The following is a 20694-nucleotide window of genomic DNA, read 5'->3' as shown; positions in this document are numbered from 1 at the left end:
GCCTCCTGCTCACTCTGTGGTTGCAGCCATCTTGGTTGGGTTAATTTGCATACTCGCTCCTGATTGACTGGTGGGTGTGGCTTGTGGGTGTAGTGGAGTGATGGTTAATTTGCATATTACTCTTTTATTAGATAGGATGTTACAAATATTGAGAGTGTGAATGTACTCCAAGGGAACTTGGGTTTAGCTTCGGTCTTCTGAAGCAGGCTTGTCTCATCAGGTCTCTCCACCTTGTCCTCTTTTACATTTAGCCTCTTCACCCTCAGGCTGAAGGGGCTGCCTCTGGGCTAATGGGGGAGCAGGCCACCTTCAGTCCCTACTCATCGGTGTCACCACTTCTCAGGGCCGCCTCCAAAACCATTGCTTTTCTACGTGTGCTCTCTCTCTGGACGTACATGCTGATGTGGGTGTCATGGTTAGGATGCGAGTGACTCTCAGTGGCCCAGTGTTTGTTTTTATTGTACAAACAGAATGTATGGCCAATTCCATTTTCACTGTCCTCATTCAGTTACCCTCTCCTCTTCTGAGACCCTCCCAGCGCTGGGGCCAGCAACGATGTCATTTCTCCGGTCTTAGTTTCTTCCTCTGTGAAAGGATGATATTGGATTAGATCAAGGATTCTTACTTCCTGTCCTTAAAAATCTCCTGAAGACCCACAGGAAGCACTAACATCGTGTGTGTCTGAACATCATTTTGTGGCTTGTATAGGTCTTTCAAATGAATCTGTGATTCCCAAACCTTAAAAACCACTGGAGAAAGGTATTTCCAAAAGCTGACCAAGCAGGGTTTTCACTGAAAAATAACATTCCCCCTGTGCCACTGTATCCACATGCAATATTGAAGCACAGTTGCAGGGTGCAATGGGCTGTGCTTCCTGTCATCAGAGTATCATGTGGCTCATTTGAACTCGTGGGAAGAATTTCCAGAGTGGAATGCTTCTGACAATGACTGGGCTGTGGGCTTCTTGGCAGGGTAAGGAGCAGACCCTGGCCTGGGCCACCGGTTTTCTGCTTGCTGTCATTCCACAGAGCTGTTCTTCACCAGCCCTCTCTCACCGTGAGTCTGAAAGCAAATGTCACGCAGCTACATCCTAGAAAAGGAGGAATTCACTCTCATGGCTGCACCTGAAAAATCATGATGATTATATTGTCTAAACAGATTTTTAAATCGAGGCATGGGCATTTTGCCTAGGAATAAATCTGTTTCCTCAGTGGGACATCTTTTGTAGCAGCCTGGGGGCAAAAGGATAGTTTTTGTCTCCCTGTACCAAGGAGGGCCTCTGGGGTCTTGGTCCATGTGTTGCTTGGTTAATGTGTTTGACACTTGGTGAGAGAAGGATGTGTTGTCATGGTTTGTCTTAAAGTCAGTGATTTCAGCAGCCGGAGAGCATGCTCTAGATGTAGCTTTCACTCTCCGCTTCCCTCAACACACTCACAGATGCCTTTGGTTCCTCCTGTCCACATTCTTTTGACGATGCAAATTGCTTCTAATTTTTTCTCTGGTTTCTTCTAATGTCCTGGACTTTCTTTCCCCACACACCGAGGTTTTCTTCATTGCACTTCTGGCTGAGCAGGAGGCATAGGACCTTCCTGATGGCAAAGTGGGGATGGTTCCCAGAGGCCTCTAACTAATTTGCTTTCTACTCCATGTGACTCTAAGCTAGTTAAGAATGTAACACATTGATTGCATCTCTTAAAGGAACATGTTTCATTTTAGAAGGCAAGAAGCATGGAGAGAAAATATGGAAGGGCAGTTATGAAGACTTTAACAAGTGATGTGATTACATCTCTTTTCCCCACCAAATGTAGGCTCCTAATTGCCCTTTACTCAAAGGCTAATACCACACAAATGATTGCACTTCAGGTAAATTCAACTTGGAAAGGGGTGGGAGAATAAATGCCCACATCCATTTATTTGCCAGCCATGAGCTCTGCTGGATATATAGTCCATCCCGCAGCATCTCCCTAGCTGCTGGCCCTGGCCCCACCTCTTCCCAGGATCTCCTGCAGCCTGAGTTATGGCCACTCCTCAGGGTTGTGCTGGTGGGAAAGGGGCCTTCTTTGCATACCTCCCACCTGGTAGCCTCAAAGCTCAGGAGAATGACAAAACTTTGGGACTCCAACCTGATCCCAGCCCTACTTTTTTGCTTTTGTTTTCAGCATTCAATGTTATATTGTATTAGTTTCAGGTGTACAGCATCATTGTTAGACAACCATATACTTTACAAAGTGTTTCCCCCTATATTTTCACCTCACACCAAAAGTAGTTACTAGTGACCTGGTGCACGAATTTGTGCACATTGAAAGGAAATTAATTAGAAGGTGGCTGGTGGGGGAGGATTGGGCGAGATGGGCAGGACATGCCCTGGAGCCAACCTCCCGAGGTCCCTCCCTGGCCAGCCGCACTTGGGGTGGCATCATGGCTCAAAGGGTGTCTGCGGAGTGAGTGGGGTCCCTCTGGCAGGTGGGGTCCCTCGGCCTGGCCTGCGGGGATTGGGCTGAAACTGGCTCTCTGACATCCCCTGAGGGGTCCCGGAGTGCAAGAGGGTACTCTGCAAAGTTTCTGTCATACAGGGTGTGGAAGGCAAATGCAAGTGTGCAGTAAACCAGATTTGCAGCCAACAGTGCCCCAGCAATAACATAACCCATGGCCGAAGGTAGAATCGCATGGCCCTGCAAGGAATCGGGCTCCCTCCTCTCTGGTTTCGGGGTGTGTCACCTGAGGACCTCTGCTGCCAAGTCACTGCAGCTCCACAGCTCCTGCATTGAGCGTCTGCACCCTGGTGGTCAGTGCATGTCAGAGCTACCAGTTGGACAGACACTTAGCACATTAGCCTTTTATATATATAGATTACAATGTTATTGACATTATTCCTTATGCTGTACTTTATAATTTCAAGACTATTTTGTACTACCAATTTGTCGTTTGTTCCTATGTGAGCCCTTGACACTCTAGTCTAAGTTGAAAGGGAGGGCCACACAGCCATGGAGAGTCTGACTTTCTGTAGGGTGTTCCAGGATGCAACACAAATGGAACAGTCAGTTCTTTGAACTCAGCAGTGAAAGCTGCAGGTTACAAAACCCAGCAGCAAGGAAGCCAGGACTAGGCTGTGGAAAGGAATCTGCTCCTTTGGCCTATGGAGGCTGCTCTTGAACCACATCAAAGGGCTATCAGCAGTCTTAGGTGTGACTGCAATATCTGCAGTGGTGAAATATCTGCTGGCTCCTTTTCTACCAGCAGGAATTGTGCCTCTCATAAAATGACAAATTATATTTCATTTACCAACATCCTTCAACCCTAGTCCTTCCTAACCTCTTGGTAAACGGTGGTGTCTCTGAAAATGCATGTGAAAATCAACAGAACAAGACATACAGATGGCCCACAGACACATGAAAAGATGCTCAACATCACTACGTATCCGGGAAATACAATCAAAACCACAGTGAGATCTCATTGTGCCAGAATGTCTATTATGAGAAAGACTACAAAGAATAAGTGCTGGCGAGGATTGCAGACTGGTGCAGCCACTATGGAAAATGGTATGGAGAGTCCTCAAAAAATTAAAAGGAAAACCACCATATGACTCGGCAATCCCACTTCCGGGCATTTATCTGAAGAAAATGAAAACACTAATTTGAAAAGATATATGTACCCCTGTGTTCATTGCAGCATCATTTATGACAGCCAAGAGAGGGAAGCGACCTAGCTATTGGTAGATGAATGGATAAAGAAGATGTGGAGTATTTCTCAGCCAAAAAAGAGAAGGAAATCTTGTCATTTATGACCACATGGATGAACCTACGTGAAATAAGTCAGGTAGAGATAGACAGATACAGTGATTTCACTTATATGGTGACTCTAACAAAACAAAACAAACGAACAAACAAAACTAAACAGAAACAAACTCATAGATACAGAGAACAAACTGATGGTTGTCAGATGGCACAGAGTGGGAGGAAGGGCAAAAAGGTGAAGGAGATTAAGAAGTACAAATTGTCAGTTATAAAATCAGTCATGAGGATGTAATGTATAGCATAGGGAATATAGCCAATAATATTGTAATGACTGTGTACAGTGACAGATGGCTATTAGACTTAACATGGGGATTACTTTCTAAGGTATATAAATGCCTGATCACTATGTTGTACATCTGAAACTAATACACTATTGCATGTCAACTATAATTTAAAATTAAAAAGAATCAACAGAACAAGCCAGGTAGGGTATAACGGCTTTTTGGCATCACTGTGCTTTTAAAATAGATGAAAAATTTGTTTTAATTAAACACTGTAGTTTCATTTTACACCATGATATTGGTTCTTTGAAGAGAGATAATATCAATTATCTTTCCCAAAAATCAGTAGTTTGGGGCAATATCTCTCTGAATGAGTATTTGGTCATTTAAATGTCAATCACAATGGTGATAACCCCAGTATTGTTCTCATATGACGTTTGTTAGTGTTGGTTGCATAGGAAAAGGAAAGGTTTGCAGTACTTTGGGAGAGAGTATCTTTGTCCATAAAAATAAAACTTCACTATCATTTTTTTATGAAAGATTTTTAAAAAGCTACAACTTAGATGCCAAATGGAAGGATTTCTGGTCTAGACCTCATCTAGTGCGCTGTAGCTATGGAATTAAAAAACAAAGTGTTTTAGTCCTGGTTGGTTTTTCTCAGTGGTTAGAGCATCAGCCTGTGGATCAAAGGGTCTCCAGTTTGATTTCCAGTCAAGAGAACGAACCTCAGTTGCGGGTTCAATCCCTGGTCCCAGTTGGGGCTTGGGCGTGAGGCAATCAATGTCTCTCTGTCTCTCTGTCTCTCTCTCTCTATATCTCTCTCTCTCTACCTCCTTTCCTCCCTCCCTCCCTCCCTTCCCCTTTCTCCCTCCATCCCTCCCACTCTGTCTGAAAATCAAGGGAAAAAATATCCTTGGGGAAGGATTAAAAATAAATAAAAAAAAATAAATAGAAAAACAAAGTGTTTTAAATGTAATTTAAGCATAATACATAATATTCTTATATAGTTTAGCTGGTCTTTTGAGCTTTGATATTAACATATTGTGGACCAGTAGTTTTATTTCTAGCTTTACCCCGTGGCCAGATAAGTTTCTATTGAATGAGTACAAAAAAGGTTTTACATAAATGTTAAAGGCATGCTTTAAAATTAAATACCCATTTCATTTTGAAGTTATTTATTACATGTTCTTGCAAGCTAATATCTTTTTAAAGTATGATACTTTGTAAAACACTGTGTAATATGAAGCTAGAATTCTCGTGCTCCGTCCGCAATGTCTTAAAAGAACAAAAACCTGTATGAAAATCTGTGCATCTCTCTCTGAAGTCTGTAGTGTTAATTTTCTCACATAAAAGAAATAATTATTATTTGTGAACCCTACTATTTTATTATTCAGCATTGTTTGGAATCAACAATTATTGAAGTGAAAGAGATAATTTTAAGTATTTTTAAAAAATTAAAGACAATTGGAATGCAAAGTACTTACTCCCTGAGTATAAATTCTAGTTTGTTTTAATTAAAAGTCATGGCAGAAAAGAAAGGGGAGAGGTTTTCTATGGTTCCACTCAAAGATATTGGTGTTTGTACAAGGATGTTTCTCATCAAAGGGGAGGAGGCACCCTGGGGTCAGGCCTCCCTGGGCATCTCTGTTCAGGGCCACATAAGGAATCATTGGTGATGTCCTAGAGCAGTGGTCGGCAAGCTCATTAGTCAACCGAGCCGCAGTTTGCCGACCACTGTCCTAGAGGTTAAAACACAGTGAATGCAGACCAGTTAAGATAGAGATTGTCAGATTGGATAGAAACAAGTCTCAAACATATGTACTAGAGACTCTACATAGACAGGTTAAATATAAAAGGATGGAAAAAATACACCCTTAAAACACTAACCGCACACTAAGTGACCATATTAACATTAGAAAATATTAGAAAAGTGGGCTTTAAACAAGGAATATTGTGGAAGAGAGGCATTACATAATGGTAAAAGTCAGTTCACCTGAAAGCCATAGCAACCTTAACTGTGAATGCACCTACCAACAGAACTTCAAAGGACCTAAAGCAAAACACATAAAGCTGAAAGAAGAAACAGACAATCCATGATAATAGTTGATTTCAACAGGTAAACAGAAATTCAGTAAGAATAGAAGACCTTAGGAACACTGTCATTCAATGTGACCTAGTGGGTATTTATGGAACAGTCCACCCAATAACAGCAGAATACACATTTTTTTTTCATGTGTACATTAGACAGTTACCAAGATAAAAAAAAAATCTGGGCCATAAAATCAACCTTAATAAATTTAAGCAATTGCTATGTAAAGTTCTCAGCATAGAGCAATTAAACTAAAAAATCAGTAACAGAAAGAACTCTGGAAAATCCCCAAATACTTGGAAGTTAAGCAACATAGTACTTAACTATATCATAGTTCAAAAAAAAAAAATCACAGGATTAAGTTATTCCCTTTTGAATTGAATGAAATATGCAAACTTCATTTAATTTTGAATCGAATGAAAATGAAAACACAATATATCAAAATTTGTGGAATGTAGGTAAAGCAGTGCTCAGAAATTTATAGCATTTTATACTTACATTAGAACAGAAGAAAGGTCTAAATCAATTATTTAAGTTTCCATCTTAGGAAACTGGAAAATAAAAGGCAAATTAAACCAAAAGCTGGCAGAAGGAAGAAAATAACCAGTGAAATAGAAGTCAGAAAAAAAATGGAAAAAACCAATGAAATAAAAAGCTGATTCTTTGAAAAGATCAATACAATTGATACATCTGTAGCCAAATTAACCAAGTGAAAAGGAGAGAAGTAACAGATTACCAATATCAGAGATAAAAGAGAGGAGATTGTTATAGTCAATAAAAGGATAATAGGGAATATTATGAACAGATTTATGCCTATACATTTAATAACTTAGGTGAAATAGAGAAATTCCTTGAAAGACACAAATTACCAAAGCTCATTCAAAAGAAATAGATAATCAGAATAGCCCTATCTTAATAGAAAAAATTGAATTTATAGTTGGAAACTTCCCAGCAATAAAAAAATTTCAGCCCTAGGTGTCTTCACTGGAGAATTCTGCCAAACATTTAAGGAAGAAATAACACCTTTCTGAAATAACAACTTTCTGAAAGTAGAATAGGAGTGAATACTTCCAACTGAAGAGGTCAACATTGCCTCATTGTCAACCCCATTATAAGAAAACTGCAGATCCATATTGCTCATGAATATAGATGCAAAAAACCCCCAAAATATTGTCATTCTCGCTAATTATTTTCTAATATGCTTAACCCCTATTTTTTTTTTTTTTAAAAAAGGGATTGTTTCGACAATGGCATAAAGTACTAAAACCTTAGCACTCGGAACACAAATAACCATCATTCTCATTCCTAAGAATCAGAAGCCATGACAGATTGCTGGTAACTAAGAGAGGAAGGTGATGTTGTGAATCCATGTAAGGCAGAGTTCTGCTTGTTGTCTGGTGGTACATGGCAGAAAGTCTAATGCAAGCCTCCTTACCTCATTAAGAGGTACTCTCTCTGCTAGTAACTTTGGATTACTCACCTGTTTATCCTGTGACCTTGGGAGGCCGAGTCCTGGGTCAAGTTCACCTCCTTATTCACAAGGCCTGGCCTAGCCAGTAAATGCTAAATGTGATCCATTGAATAGTGTGGTTGTAGAAGTTGGAAGGAGTCTTGAACCAGCGAATATAGAGCCAGGGCTCCTCCACCTGCCTTGCTCAGAACCAGGGCCCATCCTTGAACATGAGTGAGAGCTCAGGAACAGGCACAGCTGCAGCGGGGCTCCTGTCATTGAAGGAGCCAGTCAATCCTGAGGGCCACCACCTTCCCTTGGGTCTCTCGAGGTGACCATCAGCCTCCAGGGAAAAGGCGGCACCAAAAAGCTTTCTCAGCCCAGTCGCAGAATGATTTATACTAGAGCCGGAGAGCATGGTGGGACAGGGGTTGTGAGGCAAGGAAGGAGGAGGGTGGAGGGTGAATTCAGTTTTAGCTGTTACTTTTTAGATATAGTTCACCATCAAGTGTAATTATCTATAAATAGCTGGACATAGAGAGCTGGAGAGAGGGAGGGTGTTGGCTGAGGGTGCAAATCTGGGCATCATTCTCTATAACTCACCAGGGCCCCCCAATACTTCCTGCCCGCCTCCAGCCCCTATAACAGCCCAGACTGTTTTTGCTCTATTGAAGGTGAGGCCTGTATCCTAAATGAAATGGATTCGGTTTACTCACCTTTCCAGTGGAAATTCTGTAATTGTTCATATCCTTTCTGTGTTTTTACCATCTGTTAAATCAATTAAGTTAATTTTATATGTTGTTTCTTTCTTTCAGAAAAACTGTACAACTCCAGTGGGCGAGATTTAAGAAGGGCCCTTTTCTCCCTGAAGCAGATATTTCAGGTAAGAGAGGAAGAAAGTGCTCTTAGGTTCTGTTTTTTCATTGCTATGGAATGAGATACAGACCAGGGTATACCTTTTATTGATTACTGTCTGCCTCAGTGTAAACCCGTCTCGTCATTGTCCTCAGGGTGCACATCTCAGAAAAATTAAAACAGCTGTCTACAGACACTGCCTGCTTTTAGACCGCCCCAGCTCCATATCTTCTCCCGCTTCCCACCAGAGGGTTTGAGGGTGTCATTCTATGGTGGTTCCTCATAGCCTTCTGGATTACTTCTAGATTTCTCAGTATAACATCGAGGTCCTTCTGGACCTCTCTTCTGTTCACACCTTGCTGTCCTTGGCTGCATCCTAAGTTCTGTCCTAAGATTGCATTCTGGGAGCCATCTGTGCCTTCTCTCTTCTGCACCTTTGCCCCTGGACCTACTGCTTTTATCCCCAAATGCATCCCCCCCACCCAATCCACTCTCTACGTCTCTCAGTTTCCTTCCTGGTATCTCCTTATGTCAGAGAGCTTTTCCCCAAAGTAAATGACCTTTCACCACAGTCATGGTCCCTCCGAATACCACTGATGTCATCTGTGCTTACAGTATGGAACTTAAGATACTTCGGGCACTTGTGGGAGTCCAGTTATCTGGGAGCTCGCTGGGTTCCATCGCTGTGTCTCTGAGGCCTTGCACAGTGTCTGGTGCCACTTAAGCAATCGATGAATGGGCTGGGCAACCGGAATAGTCTAACAGATGTCTGTCTTCTGTCCTCCCTGTCTCTAATTTAGTCAGTGCTTCACTGACTAATTGTCCCAAAGCTCCACCTCCCATGAATCCAACTGGTAGCCCTGTTCCTTAGATGAACAAAGCGAAACTTCTTCACCCTCCATGACGTCCTCTTCTCAAACTCAGATCCCTGACTGCGGGAGCTGGACTTTCACTGTGTCCCCAGAGGCCATACCCATGCCCTCCTCATCCTGACTCATGCAGTCCCTCTGTCTGCCTGTGTTTCTGTTGTTCAGCTTTGACTTCTTTCAAAACCTATGTTCACCTTGTTGAGTATCCAGTTGATGGCAGAACCACACAGAGAAGAGCTATTCTAAGTGACTTTAAAATACTGTCATTTGTGCATCTTGAATCACACACACACACACACACAAATGAACTGTTTTCATGTTTACAGTAATCATGGTGGTGGTGGTAGAGTTGGTATTGCTATTCTGAGACTGTGTGGGTATATAGTTATCCCAATTTTGTCATTCTTAGAATTCTTAGGGATTGTGATTCTTGGTGTGAGGTAGAAAAAAGATAGAAAAGTAGAAGAGGGTAAGTTAAAAGCTCCGTACTGCTGAATTGGAAAAATCAGATTGAACCCACGTTGTATATTATTTTAACAATCAAACAAGCAAATAAGCATATTTCTAGCTGTTTATGGAAAAGGACTAGAAGCCATGATCCACCCCTTAGCCAACAGCACCCAAAGCAGCAAGACTGTGGTCTTAAAATACTGAAAGGAAGCAGAGCTCTTTGGAGAAATAGCTGATTCTAAGTCTGGACAAGGAAATGGGTAACATAAACGTGGGACCTCTTATGTGGACAGCAAAGAAGCTGTTAAATACGACTAGGATTATGGCCAAAAGAGTCTCCCACTGGTTGACCAAAGATGGGACAATGTAAGCACCAATAAGGATGATAATTTCAACGAGTTAAAAACACATCAGGTGTTTGCATTGATGAGTTCATCATGATACTAGAAAAAAATAAACCCAATGGATTGCTCACCATTGGAAAATGCTAGCATCCAGCTCATAATTTTAAAAATGGGTAAAGTTTTAGAATCTCATATGTACCTCTTTCTATGTGAATTTTAGGATAATCCAGTAGTAGTTTAAGTGAAGTTTTATGCATAAAAATATTCTAGCTAAGAAGTAATAAGGAGTGATAGAATTAGAATACCCTGATTTTACAACCCCTAATGAATGAATGGATAGATAGCTGCTGATGTGACAGCGATGAGAAACAACCAGATGCTATGTGTGTCCTCATGGAAACACTGCCATCAATGATGTGGTCAAGCCAACAAAGTCAATCCTGGAGCTCATCATGCTCTATGTGCAATAACCAGTGAATAAATGATCCAGGACAGAAGTTCTTGTTACACTGCACCACAGGCGTGTGATCAACAAAACCCAGACTGTGGGCAAACGACCTACTTTCTTCAACACATAAATTTCAAGGGGAAAAAAGAGAGACGAATTAAAATACATTTAAAATTTATATCAACTAATTGCCACATGTGGATCTTATTTGGATCCTGACAAAAATTGTAAGAAAACAGTATTTATGAGACAGAAATCTGGTCACTGACTGGACATTTGATAACATAAGAAAGTATTAATTTTTTTATTATGAGTACATAATTTTAAAGAGTTCCTATTTTGGAGATACATATTGGAATACTTATGGATTAAATGATGTGATGTCTGGGATTTGCTTCAAATTAATATGACAGCAGACTGGGGGTGTGATAGAAGACACAGGATTGGTATGACTTGATTGGCACCAGGGGTTCACTAAATTATTCTGTCTTATTTTGTTTAAAGTTTTCTATGGTGAAAAGTTAAAAAAATAAAACAAATATGTTTGGGGTCTTATTGCACATCCACTCACCACGCCTGTTCTGTAGGGTTGGCTCGGGATTCTCAGGGACGCTGTTTCTACTGTTTATTCATTAAACAAATATTTTTGAGCAACCTTTGTCCACACCTCGTAGGCAAGGGAGAAGGTGTTTGCCATCAGAAGTTTATAACCTGTCTGGAAGACCACCCACGTGCACACAAAACAGCTGTAAACCACAGAGCAAGGATGCATTGGGGATTGAATGGGTTACACAGGTTGCAAGCTGTCTGGGACCTCGATCACTTCTCACACCCATGAGCCTGCCTCTCCATCATCCCTTGTGTTTTCTAGATGTGGAGGTTATATTTGGGATTAGGGGGTAAACAATAACAACAACAACAACAAAAACTTGAGCCATTGCCCATTTGGATTGCATTGCATATTCCTTGACTAAGAGGCATTAAAAATGATCACAGGTTAATGCATGGCTCTTAGAGAACATTCTGAAATGCAGTGATAATCACTTATTCGTTAGTGTTAACATTTTGATTTCATTCTTGTTGTTTCAAGAACCACTTATTAGCGCCTATATATTTTAGGATACGCGTTTAAAAGCTAGTACATTGCCGATTTGGAAGATACTCTCCACATTTACTATCCATACATTTTTAGTTCCTAAAGTGCCTTATCTACATATGTGCATACATTTTACTTTGGGTTCTGAATTATTTTTATAAACACCAGCTCCTCTGTCCAGTGTTTTTTCTAGGTACCCTTCCCAGACAGTCAACTCGATATTAATATTAGTGATTAGCTTGAGTGGTTTCTTGAGAGCTTGTTCTCACTTTTTCACCATGAAGTCATGTGTGAATCTAGTTTTAGTTAAAGTAATAAACATTGTTACATGCTTGGAAAAACTTTCTGACTAGACATGAGCTCATCTAAATGTTCACTTTTCACATATGCTGGTGGAAAAGGATATGGGATGGAGAGAGAATTATTTTTTATTTCCTTTATACATAGGAGTGTAAAGTAATTTTCCAAAAACTCATGATATTGTCCCATTTTCTCTTGCTTTCCAAAGCCATGATTATCTTAAAGTCTGAACTAACACAGCTGTCTCTCATTACCTTCGGGGCACAAGCCTTGCTCCCCCTCCCCCAGTGCCCTCTGAACACTGAGAGCGCTTTCTTGGTTCAGAGAGAGCCCGTGCCTGGCCTGCCCACATTGAGCTCACATCCTCCATCCATATAATTGGAAAATGCCATAAAATTCAAATGAGGGGCTGATTTAACAGAGAGACTGGAGGATTGTGCCAGTTCGTCTACATTATTTTTTCTTTTCTGGAGATCAACCAGGGTTGCTGACCATTCCTAGAAGAGTAACCTTTCATTATTCCATTAAGCTTTCTACTATTTACATCACTGAGGTTTTTTTAGTTTTGCTCTGTTGTTATAATTGAAGAAGAATGTTCCAGCCTTATCCTGGTTGTGTTTGAGACAAGGCACTGTCCGACTGAGGGAATCTCCCACAGCAGTTGAAGGAAGATCCCTCTCCTACATTTCCATAGAGGTGGCTACTACAGGAAAGAGTGCCCTTGGGGAGGGCGAGGGACATCGGTGCCGTGGCCACTGTTTGCCACTCTTGAGTCTTTATCTGTAAAGAGAAGGTAGGATTAGATCAGTGGTTCTTGAACTGGCTGGCCTTTAGGATTTCCTGGGGAATTCAATAGCAAAGCTGGGCCTCACTCCCAGAAATTCTGGTTAAGTCCTCCGGGGAAGGGTCCTGCTTCCTCTTCCTTCAAAGCTCCGAGATGATCCTAAGTGGGCTGAGGCCCATCTGAGCACCTCCCAATCACGTGGAGGGCACCTCCCAATCACGTGGAGGGCACCACCCAATCACCTGGAGGGCACCTCCCAGTCACCTGGAGGGCACCTCCCAATCACGTGGAGAGCACCTCCCAATCACGTGGAGGGCGTGGTAGGTACAGGTCCGTGGGATCCACCGCAAACTTTCCTATCAAGTAAGTCAGGGGGTGGACCTGGGCATTTGCATTTTTAATAAGTTTCCAGGTGACCCTTTTACTCCCCATGGGTCTGGAGACCTCTCTTTGTGAACTACTGAGTCGATGACCCTGAGGTTCCTTCCCTGGCCTACCTCCTGTGAGCAGGTCTGCAGGCCACCCACAGTGGCTCCTTGGAGGGGTGACACGCTGTTCCAGATACATGCGGGGAACTGTGCTCTGCCTCCTGCTGATCTGGTAAGCCCACAGCTCAGGAGATGGAGAGTCTGCTTCCTTACGTTCTGATACCATTTACAAGGCCTTAAGGACTGTCCTTTGGAACACACAGGGGGTTTTGAACCCTTCACTTAATGGTCTGTGCTGCTGTTGGATGTTCCTGCTGTTGAACGCAGCAAGCTTCATGTGGCTCATGCTTAGGGACCTGTGAGGGTGCAGAGCCTGCTGGTTTTTGAAGAATGAGAAACAGAACACTATAAATATTCCTGACAGTCAGGGATTCGCTTGCTTTATCTTTATTAGATTGTCCAGAAGGCAATCCTTGGTCTTTGGCAAACAACAATGCGAAGACTGGTTGTAAAATTCCTCTGGCAACAGTTGAGATGCTTCATTTGAATAGAGCAGAACAATCTCAGGGGTCGGTCTGGCTTCAAAGGCTTGTGCATAGTTTTAACAGCACAGTCTGCATGGAGGATGGACCGGGACAGGATTTGAAGTTTTATTTTCCTTCATGTGTCTTTTTAAAAAAAATTATTTTTATTGTTGAAAGTATTACAGATGTCCCCTTGGTTTTTGTTGTTATTGTTTTTTTCCCATTGACCCCCTCTCCCCACACTTGCCCCTACCAAGCCTTCACCACACTATTGTCTGTGTCCATGTGCTATGCATATCCTATATAATAAAAGCCTAATATGCAAATCGACCGAATAGTGGAACGACCGGTCGCTATGATGCACACTGACCACCAGGGGGCAGATGCTCAATGCAAGAGCTACCCCCAGCCTGCAGGCCCAAGGCTGGCCAAAGCAAGTGCCAGTGGCCCCCCCGCCCCCTGATCGCCCCGCCAGTAACCCCACAGATCGGCCCTGATCACCAGCCAGGCCTAGGGACGCTACTCATGCACAAATTTTGTGCACCAGGCCTCTAGTATGCTTATAAGTTCCCTGGTTAATCTCACCCTCCAACCCCCACCTTCACCTTCCCTCTGAAATTTGTCAGTCTGTTCTCTGGTTCTATATCTCTGGATCTATTTTGTTCATCAGTTTATTTTTTTTCTCTCCTCTCCTGCCAGGATGACAAGGATTTGGTGCATGAATTTGTGGTGGCTGAAGGTCTGACCTGTTTGATCAAGGTGGGAGCTGAGGCTGACCAGAACTATCAGAACTACATCCTGAGGGGTAAGTTCCCACGGGCCATGCAGCAGCCAGCCCCTGCTGCAAGGGAGGTCTGGGGGTGGGGGTGGGGGTGGGGGGAGGGTCCTCCAGGAAGTTCAATACCCAGAACTTTTTAAAAGGCTTGGGTTAGGAGTAAGATGATGAAACCACCCTGTGGCAAAAGATGACACCTTCATCAAGTCTCATCAATTTTTAAGAATTAGTGACTGAGCTAATTTTACTGACTTTCATATGAAGTCTTTTCTGGCTATTAAGAAAAAAGGATGTACTATGAACTAGGTTTTTTGTAATCTCTTTTATGGTGAAGAAGGGAACATACTAAGTGGGCTTGGGCAAAGTCTGCATTTCAGCAGAAAGCCACCCAAATCCAAAGAGGCCCATTTATTTCCTGGGAAAAGTATTTCCTCCAACTTGAGTTAGCACCAGAGAATGTGTCAGAGTGCACATCCTTGCCGGGCAGGTCCTTCTGCTCCTGACTCGGTATGTCTGGGGTGCACCCAGGAATTTGCATTGTAAGGAGCAATTCTGATATCTACCCCCATGATTTCATTTTTATAAAGCAATGCACATGTGGAGTTGGGAGTGCTGATTATTGTTCCAGCTCATAAAGTTAATGCTCTTTTCATAGTTACAGGGTTTTTTTGATGCACCTTCATATAAATCCCAATTTTATTTGATCCTCTAAGAAAACCTATGAATGTTTTAAGGTAGGAATTACTAGGTTGGACCATATGAAATCACTGTTATCAATAGTTTTGACCTATAATAAGAGAAATTCAACATAACTTAATATTATCCTAATTTTGCAGCTGAAAAATTTGAGATGCAAGGAGCTGGAATGTTTGCCTAATAAAATCAATTTCGCTGGTGTGTGGTCACATCGGGGTCATGCCCAGGCACTGGAGCACAGCAAAGTCAATGTAGGCCTGGCCCCTCTTCTGCACATGTGCCCCTCTTCTGTGATCATATAGGAAGAAAACCTTCCTTTCCTTTCCCTCGGATGAAGGAAAAATACATGCAACGACTGACTTAATATCGAGTGTCCATGGTTAGTTGGAGACAGGCAAAATGGAGCTGTCTGCCACAGTTCCGGTTGCGTTTTACCCTGAGACGTGTCCTGATGTTCTGTGCCATTACACAGCACACTGAACCCTGAGTCCTCCCTTTTCCCTAATCCTGGAGAACCACTGTCACAAAAGGCAAAAGCAAAAGACAAAACCTAGGGCTCATTACAAAAAAAATGAAGGACATGTTTTCAAGTCAGTGTGAGTGTTTCCTATTCCTTTTATAAATTCCAAATGTGTGTGTGAGAGAGCCCCTCAGCCTCTGGCTTTTCTAGTTCACGGTGTTTGTGAGACGAAGGAACTGTCTCATTTGGTTGAACTTCAGTTTTTTCCTGGCCGTGTGATGGCTCCTCATGACAAGTTGTCAGTAGACAGGCTCTATTGGTGAATTGAAGGATCTCTGCCCTCAATATAATTAAAACATTTATGTGGAAACTCTTGTGGGGTGTGTAGACAAATTAACCAGAACATTGTCCTGCACTGTTGCTTTGCAGTGCAGCTGTCTTTCTGTGTCTGAGGAGACGGTGCAAGCCTTGATTCTCACCCTCGTGTCCCATTCACACTGGTCCAACACCTAAAATAGGGGAAGGCACAGAAATCTGGGTGGAGGAAGTTCTTCTAGTTTATTTTCAAGGTGACCTATAAATATGGATGTTCATAAGTTGAAACACATGGAAGGAAATATACCAAAAATGGCCTAATTCTGAACAGTGAGTCCAAATTGACAAATTTTTATGTTTAAAGTATGCATCATTTTAACTTTAAAAAAGAAGTCTTCTCTAGCCAATGCTTGTGTGAACATATGCGTGCACACACCTCTATAGAACTAATATTAAAACCATCTACGTGTTGATTGTCATTCTTCTAACCTTACCTAGGAGTGTATATGTGCATTTTTATTGCATCATCATCCGTGTGAACAGCTACATTGAAGGCTGGGGAGATGGGTAGGACTCTGACAGCTGTAGTCAGCCTCCTTTCATCAGGAAGGTGAAATTCTTGTCAGAAGCCCCCTGCAGACATCCCATGGATTAGAACTGGGTCACATGACCAGTATAGCTGCAAAGGAGGCTGGCAGAGTGAGTATAAGTCCTCACTTAACATGTCTATAGTTTCTTGGAACTGTGGTCAAACCGATGAAACAAAACCAGTTTGACCATAGGTAATTGATATAAACAAGAGTTAAGTTTCTATGGCATCTCATGAGCGTTATAACAAAATGATGTTGAATGAAACAGTGTTAACTCAAGGACATGCTGTATTTGATTTCCTGGACTCTAAGGGGCGGCAGCAAGAGAGAAAGGCATGGCTTTGGATCTGAGGGTTACCAGTGCCTGCCATGTAGAGGGAATTAGGAAGAAACAACTCAGCCTGGCTGAGAACGCCTGCTGGAGAGCAGCCATGTGGTGGCCCAGTTGGACGTGGTGAGGGCCTCCCTGCTGCCCAGGGAATGGGTGGTTGTTTAGGGGGCAGAATAAGCTTAATGGCAACACAAGACCCAAAACCATGAATTGTGTGAATTGTCCTTCATGGCAATGAAATATGGCATTGACGTAGAGTACCTCCCTACGCCAGGCGCTCTACCTTGGGGAGTGCTTATCATTAAGCTCGTGGTGGTTTATGACTTGGCAGTGTTCTTATCTGTACCAGAGGCAATTACAAATGTTTACGAATCAGAAGGTCCAAGCACAACCAGGGAGAGCCCTGTCAACCGCCTGCTGTTCTCTGGCTGTGCAGAAAGTGCCCCTGAGGTAAGACCCTTACTGCAGACAGCTCTTCCTCATGTGGGGGGATGCTCCATGTTTCCATTGCCAGCACCTGGGTCTGGCCTTTAGCCTTGGCTTTCCCAGGAACGTCCATGTATTGGAGGCAGAAGGTTCCCATGTGTTACCTGGGACACGAGCATGTGCGCCACGCCCCTCCAGGTGACAACAAGGTGTCTGTTTCCAGGCGGGAAGGTGTGTTTGCATGGCTGCCTCACATCAGCTAAGTCTTGGAGGACACCGGGTAACCAGGGCGCTGTGCAAACCTCAGCACATTTTGAAGTATTTGACTGAAACGCGTGCCAGGAAAGTACCTTCTGAGAGCTGTAAATGACAGATTTGGGGGTGTGACTTTTGAGTTTTTATACAAGGAAACTATAATTTTTCCTAGGCCACATGTTGAGTCACCCCTTCCTGACTTTGAACTTCTCATGGAGGTTTTTTCGGGCTTGATCACCGGCTGGCGGCCAGGTGACATTTGCGATCGGGATGACCTTCACATCACCTCTTTATTTGTCCAACTGTTTTTAACGATATCACCCTAGATGCAGATCAACAGAGAGAAACGGGAAAGAGTCTCAGTTTTGTAATTCACAGTCTCCTGGGGAGAACTCAGCATGCTACCCAGGGTCACACGGAGTCCTCAGGGGGCAGCACCTTTGTCGTGGTTTCCATGGGGAGGCGGAGGAAGCAGGTTTAGGAGTGGCCAGTGTGAAGCATTTCCGTGGGCCCTGGAATTTAGGGCTGTCCCTGGTTTTCTTGTACCTGGCCCTGGGTGATTTGGGTGGGAATGTCATGGCCTAGAGTGTGAGAGCCCACAGGGCAGGTGGTTGAGGGGTGTGGACTTGAACTGCTGGGCCAGGGGAACTGACTGACCTCAGCCTGGTCAAGATGGCATTCCAGAACCCCTGATATGACAGCCTGGCCTCTGTGGCTCAGTTGGTTGGAGCACGTACCTAGGTTGCGGGTTTGATCCCCTGTCAGGGCCTGTGTGAGAGGCAACCAACTGACCTGCCTCCCTCCCTCCCTCCCTCCCTCCCTCCCTCCCTCCCTCCCTCCCTCCCTCTGTTCCTTCCTTTCTCTAAGATCAATGGAAAAACAAAAAACACATGATGAGGTGGTTGATTGTCCAGTGCTGTGGAGGAGTTCCTGCATGGAGTGCCTTAGGAGCACCACTTGGTGTGACCATGTGCAAGTCCCCGGATCCAAGGGAAACAAGCGCATTTGGAGAACCCACTGCTTTCCACATCTGCTTTTAGAACTCATTTAATTTATCTTTATTTTTGCACTCGGCCCTCCTTCAGCTCCCCTTGTAAGGCCCAGGAATCTGTTGCTTTTAGTAGAGGATGCATCTGCTGAGAAGTAAAGATAGGTTTTGAGTTACGGTGTAGCCAAGTGCTCTCCAAAAAATGTGAGCCGGCTGCTGGGAATAGGTCTTAAATGTACAACATGTAGAAATAATATTTATCTGGCTTATTATTCTTGGATGGTTATAGCTAATGATCTAAAGGTTTTTTTTTTTGTTTTTTTTTTTTGAGATAGCCAGTATTTAATATAAATCTACTGTGGAATTTGTACCTCACAATTATTCTTATTGCAGTAAGACCTAGAGTGGTATCTTCTTGGGAACTTAAACTTTCCACACACATGCCGAGCCTTCAGCTGTGGGCTATGCTGGGCCTGGGCTGTGACAGTGTAACTAAGACACAGCCCTGCCCCAGAGGAGCTCTTGGGAGGGGCTGGGCATGGCTGTTGTGTGTGTTTTATGGCATTTGTCTTCTGTGTTTAGGAACTGCATATAGGTGATATGCTTTGGGGGAGAAGGGAGAAGCAGACACGGAAAATTAGTCTGTCCAGCCACCTTTCCTGGCTGCACCTGAAGGGAAGCTGCCTCTTAAGGGCTAGGTTTTCATGGAGAAAGTTGATTTTATCCTAAAGCAAATTATTCGTGAATCATAAAACACACCTCAGTCATTACAGAGCTGGATAAGGTCTTAGAACTCCTTTAGCTTGACCCTCTCATTTTAGGAGAAAATGTCAGATATTTGGTTTGTCCCCATAAGTTTTTAAAAATATTTTAATGATTGCCAATATTAAAAATGGGATATTTAATCCAGATTTTAGACTTTTTTTTTTTTTGCAAAAACTACAACCTGAGAAATTCAGAGCTTTGCCAACTATCACTTAACTATATTTCAACACAGGAAAAAATTGCCTTGCCTGTTAGGGGATCTCCTACTGAGGATCAGGACTTCGGGACAGATGGTTTCTGTTGGCATTGATGTCATGAGGAACAGAAATATTACAGACCGCATAGGAAGAGATTTTATGATACTAGAAGGCAGTGGTACAAAATGATCAAATGCTAATTAAATCAACGTCCTCCATCTCAGAAAAACTGAAGCGCGTGTGTTGGCATTTCAGAGCAATAGAGGAGAGTGAGGTTGGGTTCAGACTCTACACGATGGTAGTGAGGGGCTCAAACTAGTCCCAAGGTAAGTACTTGGGAGCAGAAGGGAGAGCTGCTTACTTCCGGAACTGAGGCCAGATGCTCGGCGTCGTGTGGTCCATGGAATGGCCTTGCCTGACTCCCGCATCCCTGACTCTGGTCCTGCGGCACACCTGGCCTGCCTCCCGCATCCCCGATGCTGGTCCTGGGGCACACCTGGCCAGACTCCTGCATCCCCGACTCTGGTCCTGGGGCACACCTGGCCTGACTCCTGCATCCCCGACTCTGGTCCTGGGGCACACCTGGCCTGACTCCCGCATCCCCAATGCTGGTCCTGGTGCACACCTGGCCTGACTCCCGCATCCCCGTTACTGGTCCTGAGGCACACCTGGCCTGACTCCCGCATCCCCGATGCTGGTCCTGGGGCACACCTGGCCTGACTCCCGCATCCCCGATGCTGGTCCTGGGGCACACCTGGCCTGACTCCCGCATCCCCGATGCTGGTCCTGGGGCACACCTGGCCTGACTCCCGCATCCCCGATGCTGGTCCTGGGGCACACCTGGCCTGACTCCCGCATCCCTGTTACTGGTCCTGCGGCACACCTGGCCTGACTCCCGCATCCCCGATGCTGGTCCTGCGGCATACCTGCTGGCCTGGAGGAACATGCCTCTCTTCTGTCTCTTGCTGTGAGCTTTCTGTGCTTTGTTCGGATGTCAGGGATCAATTATGGCAGCCGCATGGCCCAGCTTTGATGTGGATGACACAGCTGCACAAATGCCCTGGTGGACTCTGCCACCAGCCCCTTGGGGTTGAGGCCAGGGTGGAGGATGAGGTCCTTCCTCCCTTGATGTCTCCCTTTGCTGAGTCACTGTGACAGGAGGGAATTGTGTCGGCTGGCACAAATTGGCAGCCCGTGGGACCAGTGAACCTGCAGTCATTTTGTTTGCCAATCTGTCATGTTGA

The 20694-nt window shown here is 43.8% G+C and overlaps 1 protein-coding gene across 7 annotated transcripts in view; it reads left to right on the top strand.

The window, feature by feature from the left end:
* The window catches only part of FHOD3 (formin homology 2 domain containing 3), a 402086-nt gene that overhangs the window by 165338 nt on the left and 216054 nt on the right, over window positions 1-20694 (top strand). For all 7 annotated transcript variants that reach the window (XM_080686376.1, XM_080686375.1, XM_080686374.1 and 4 more), the window contains exons 4-5: window positions 8370-8437; window positions 14352-14457. In XM_080686376.1, coding sequence (XP_080542502.1) covers window positions 8370-8437; window positions 14352-14457 — 174 coding nt within the window. The remainder of the gene's footprint in view (window positions 1-8369; window positions 8438-14351; window positions 14458-20694) is intronic.

The sequence above is a fragment of the Plecotus auritus genome (genome assembly GCF_963455305.1).
Source record: "Plecotus auritus genome assembly, chromosome: 8".
In the NCBI taxonomy this organism is placed as follows: domain Eukaryota; kingdom Metazoa; phylum Chordata; class Mammalia; order Chiroptera; family Vespertilionidae; genus Plecotus; species Plecotus auritus.
This window is presented reverse-complemented; position numbering and strand designations above follow the sequence as displayed.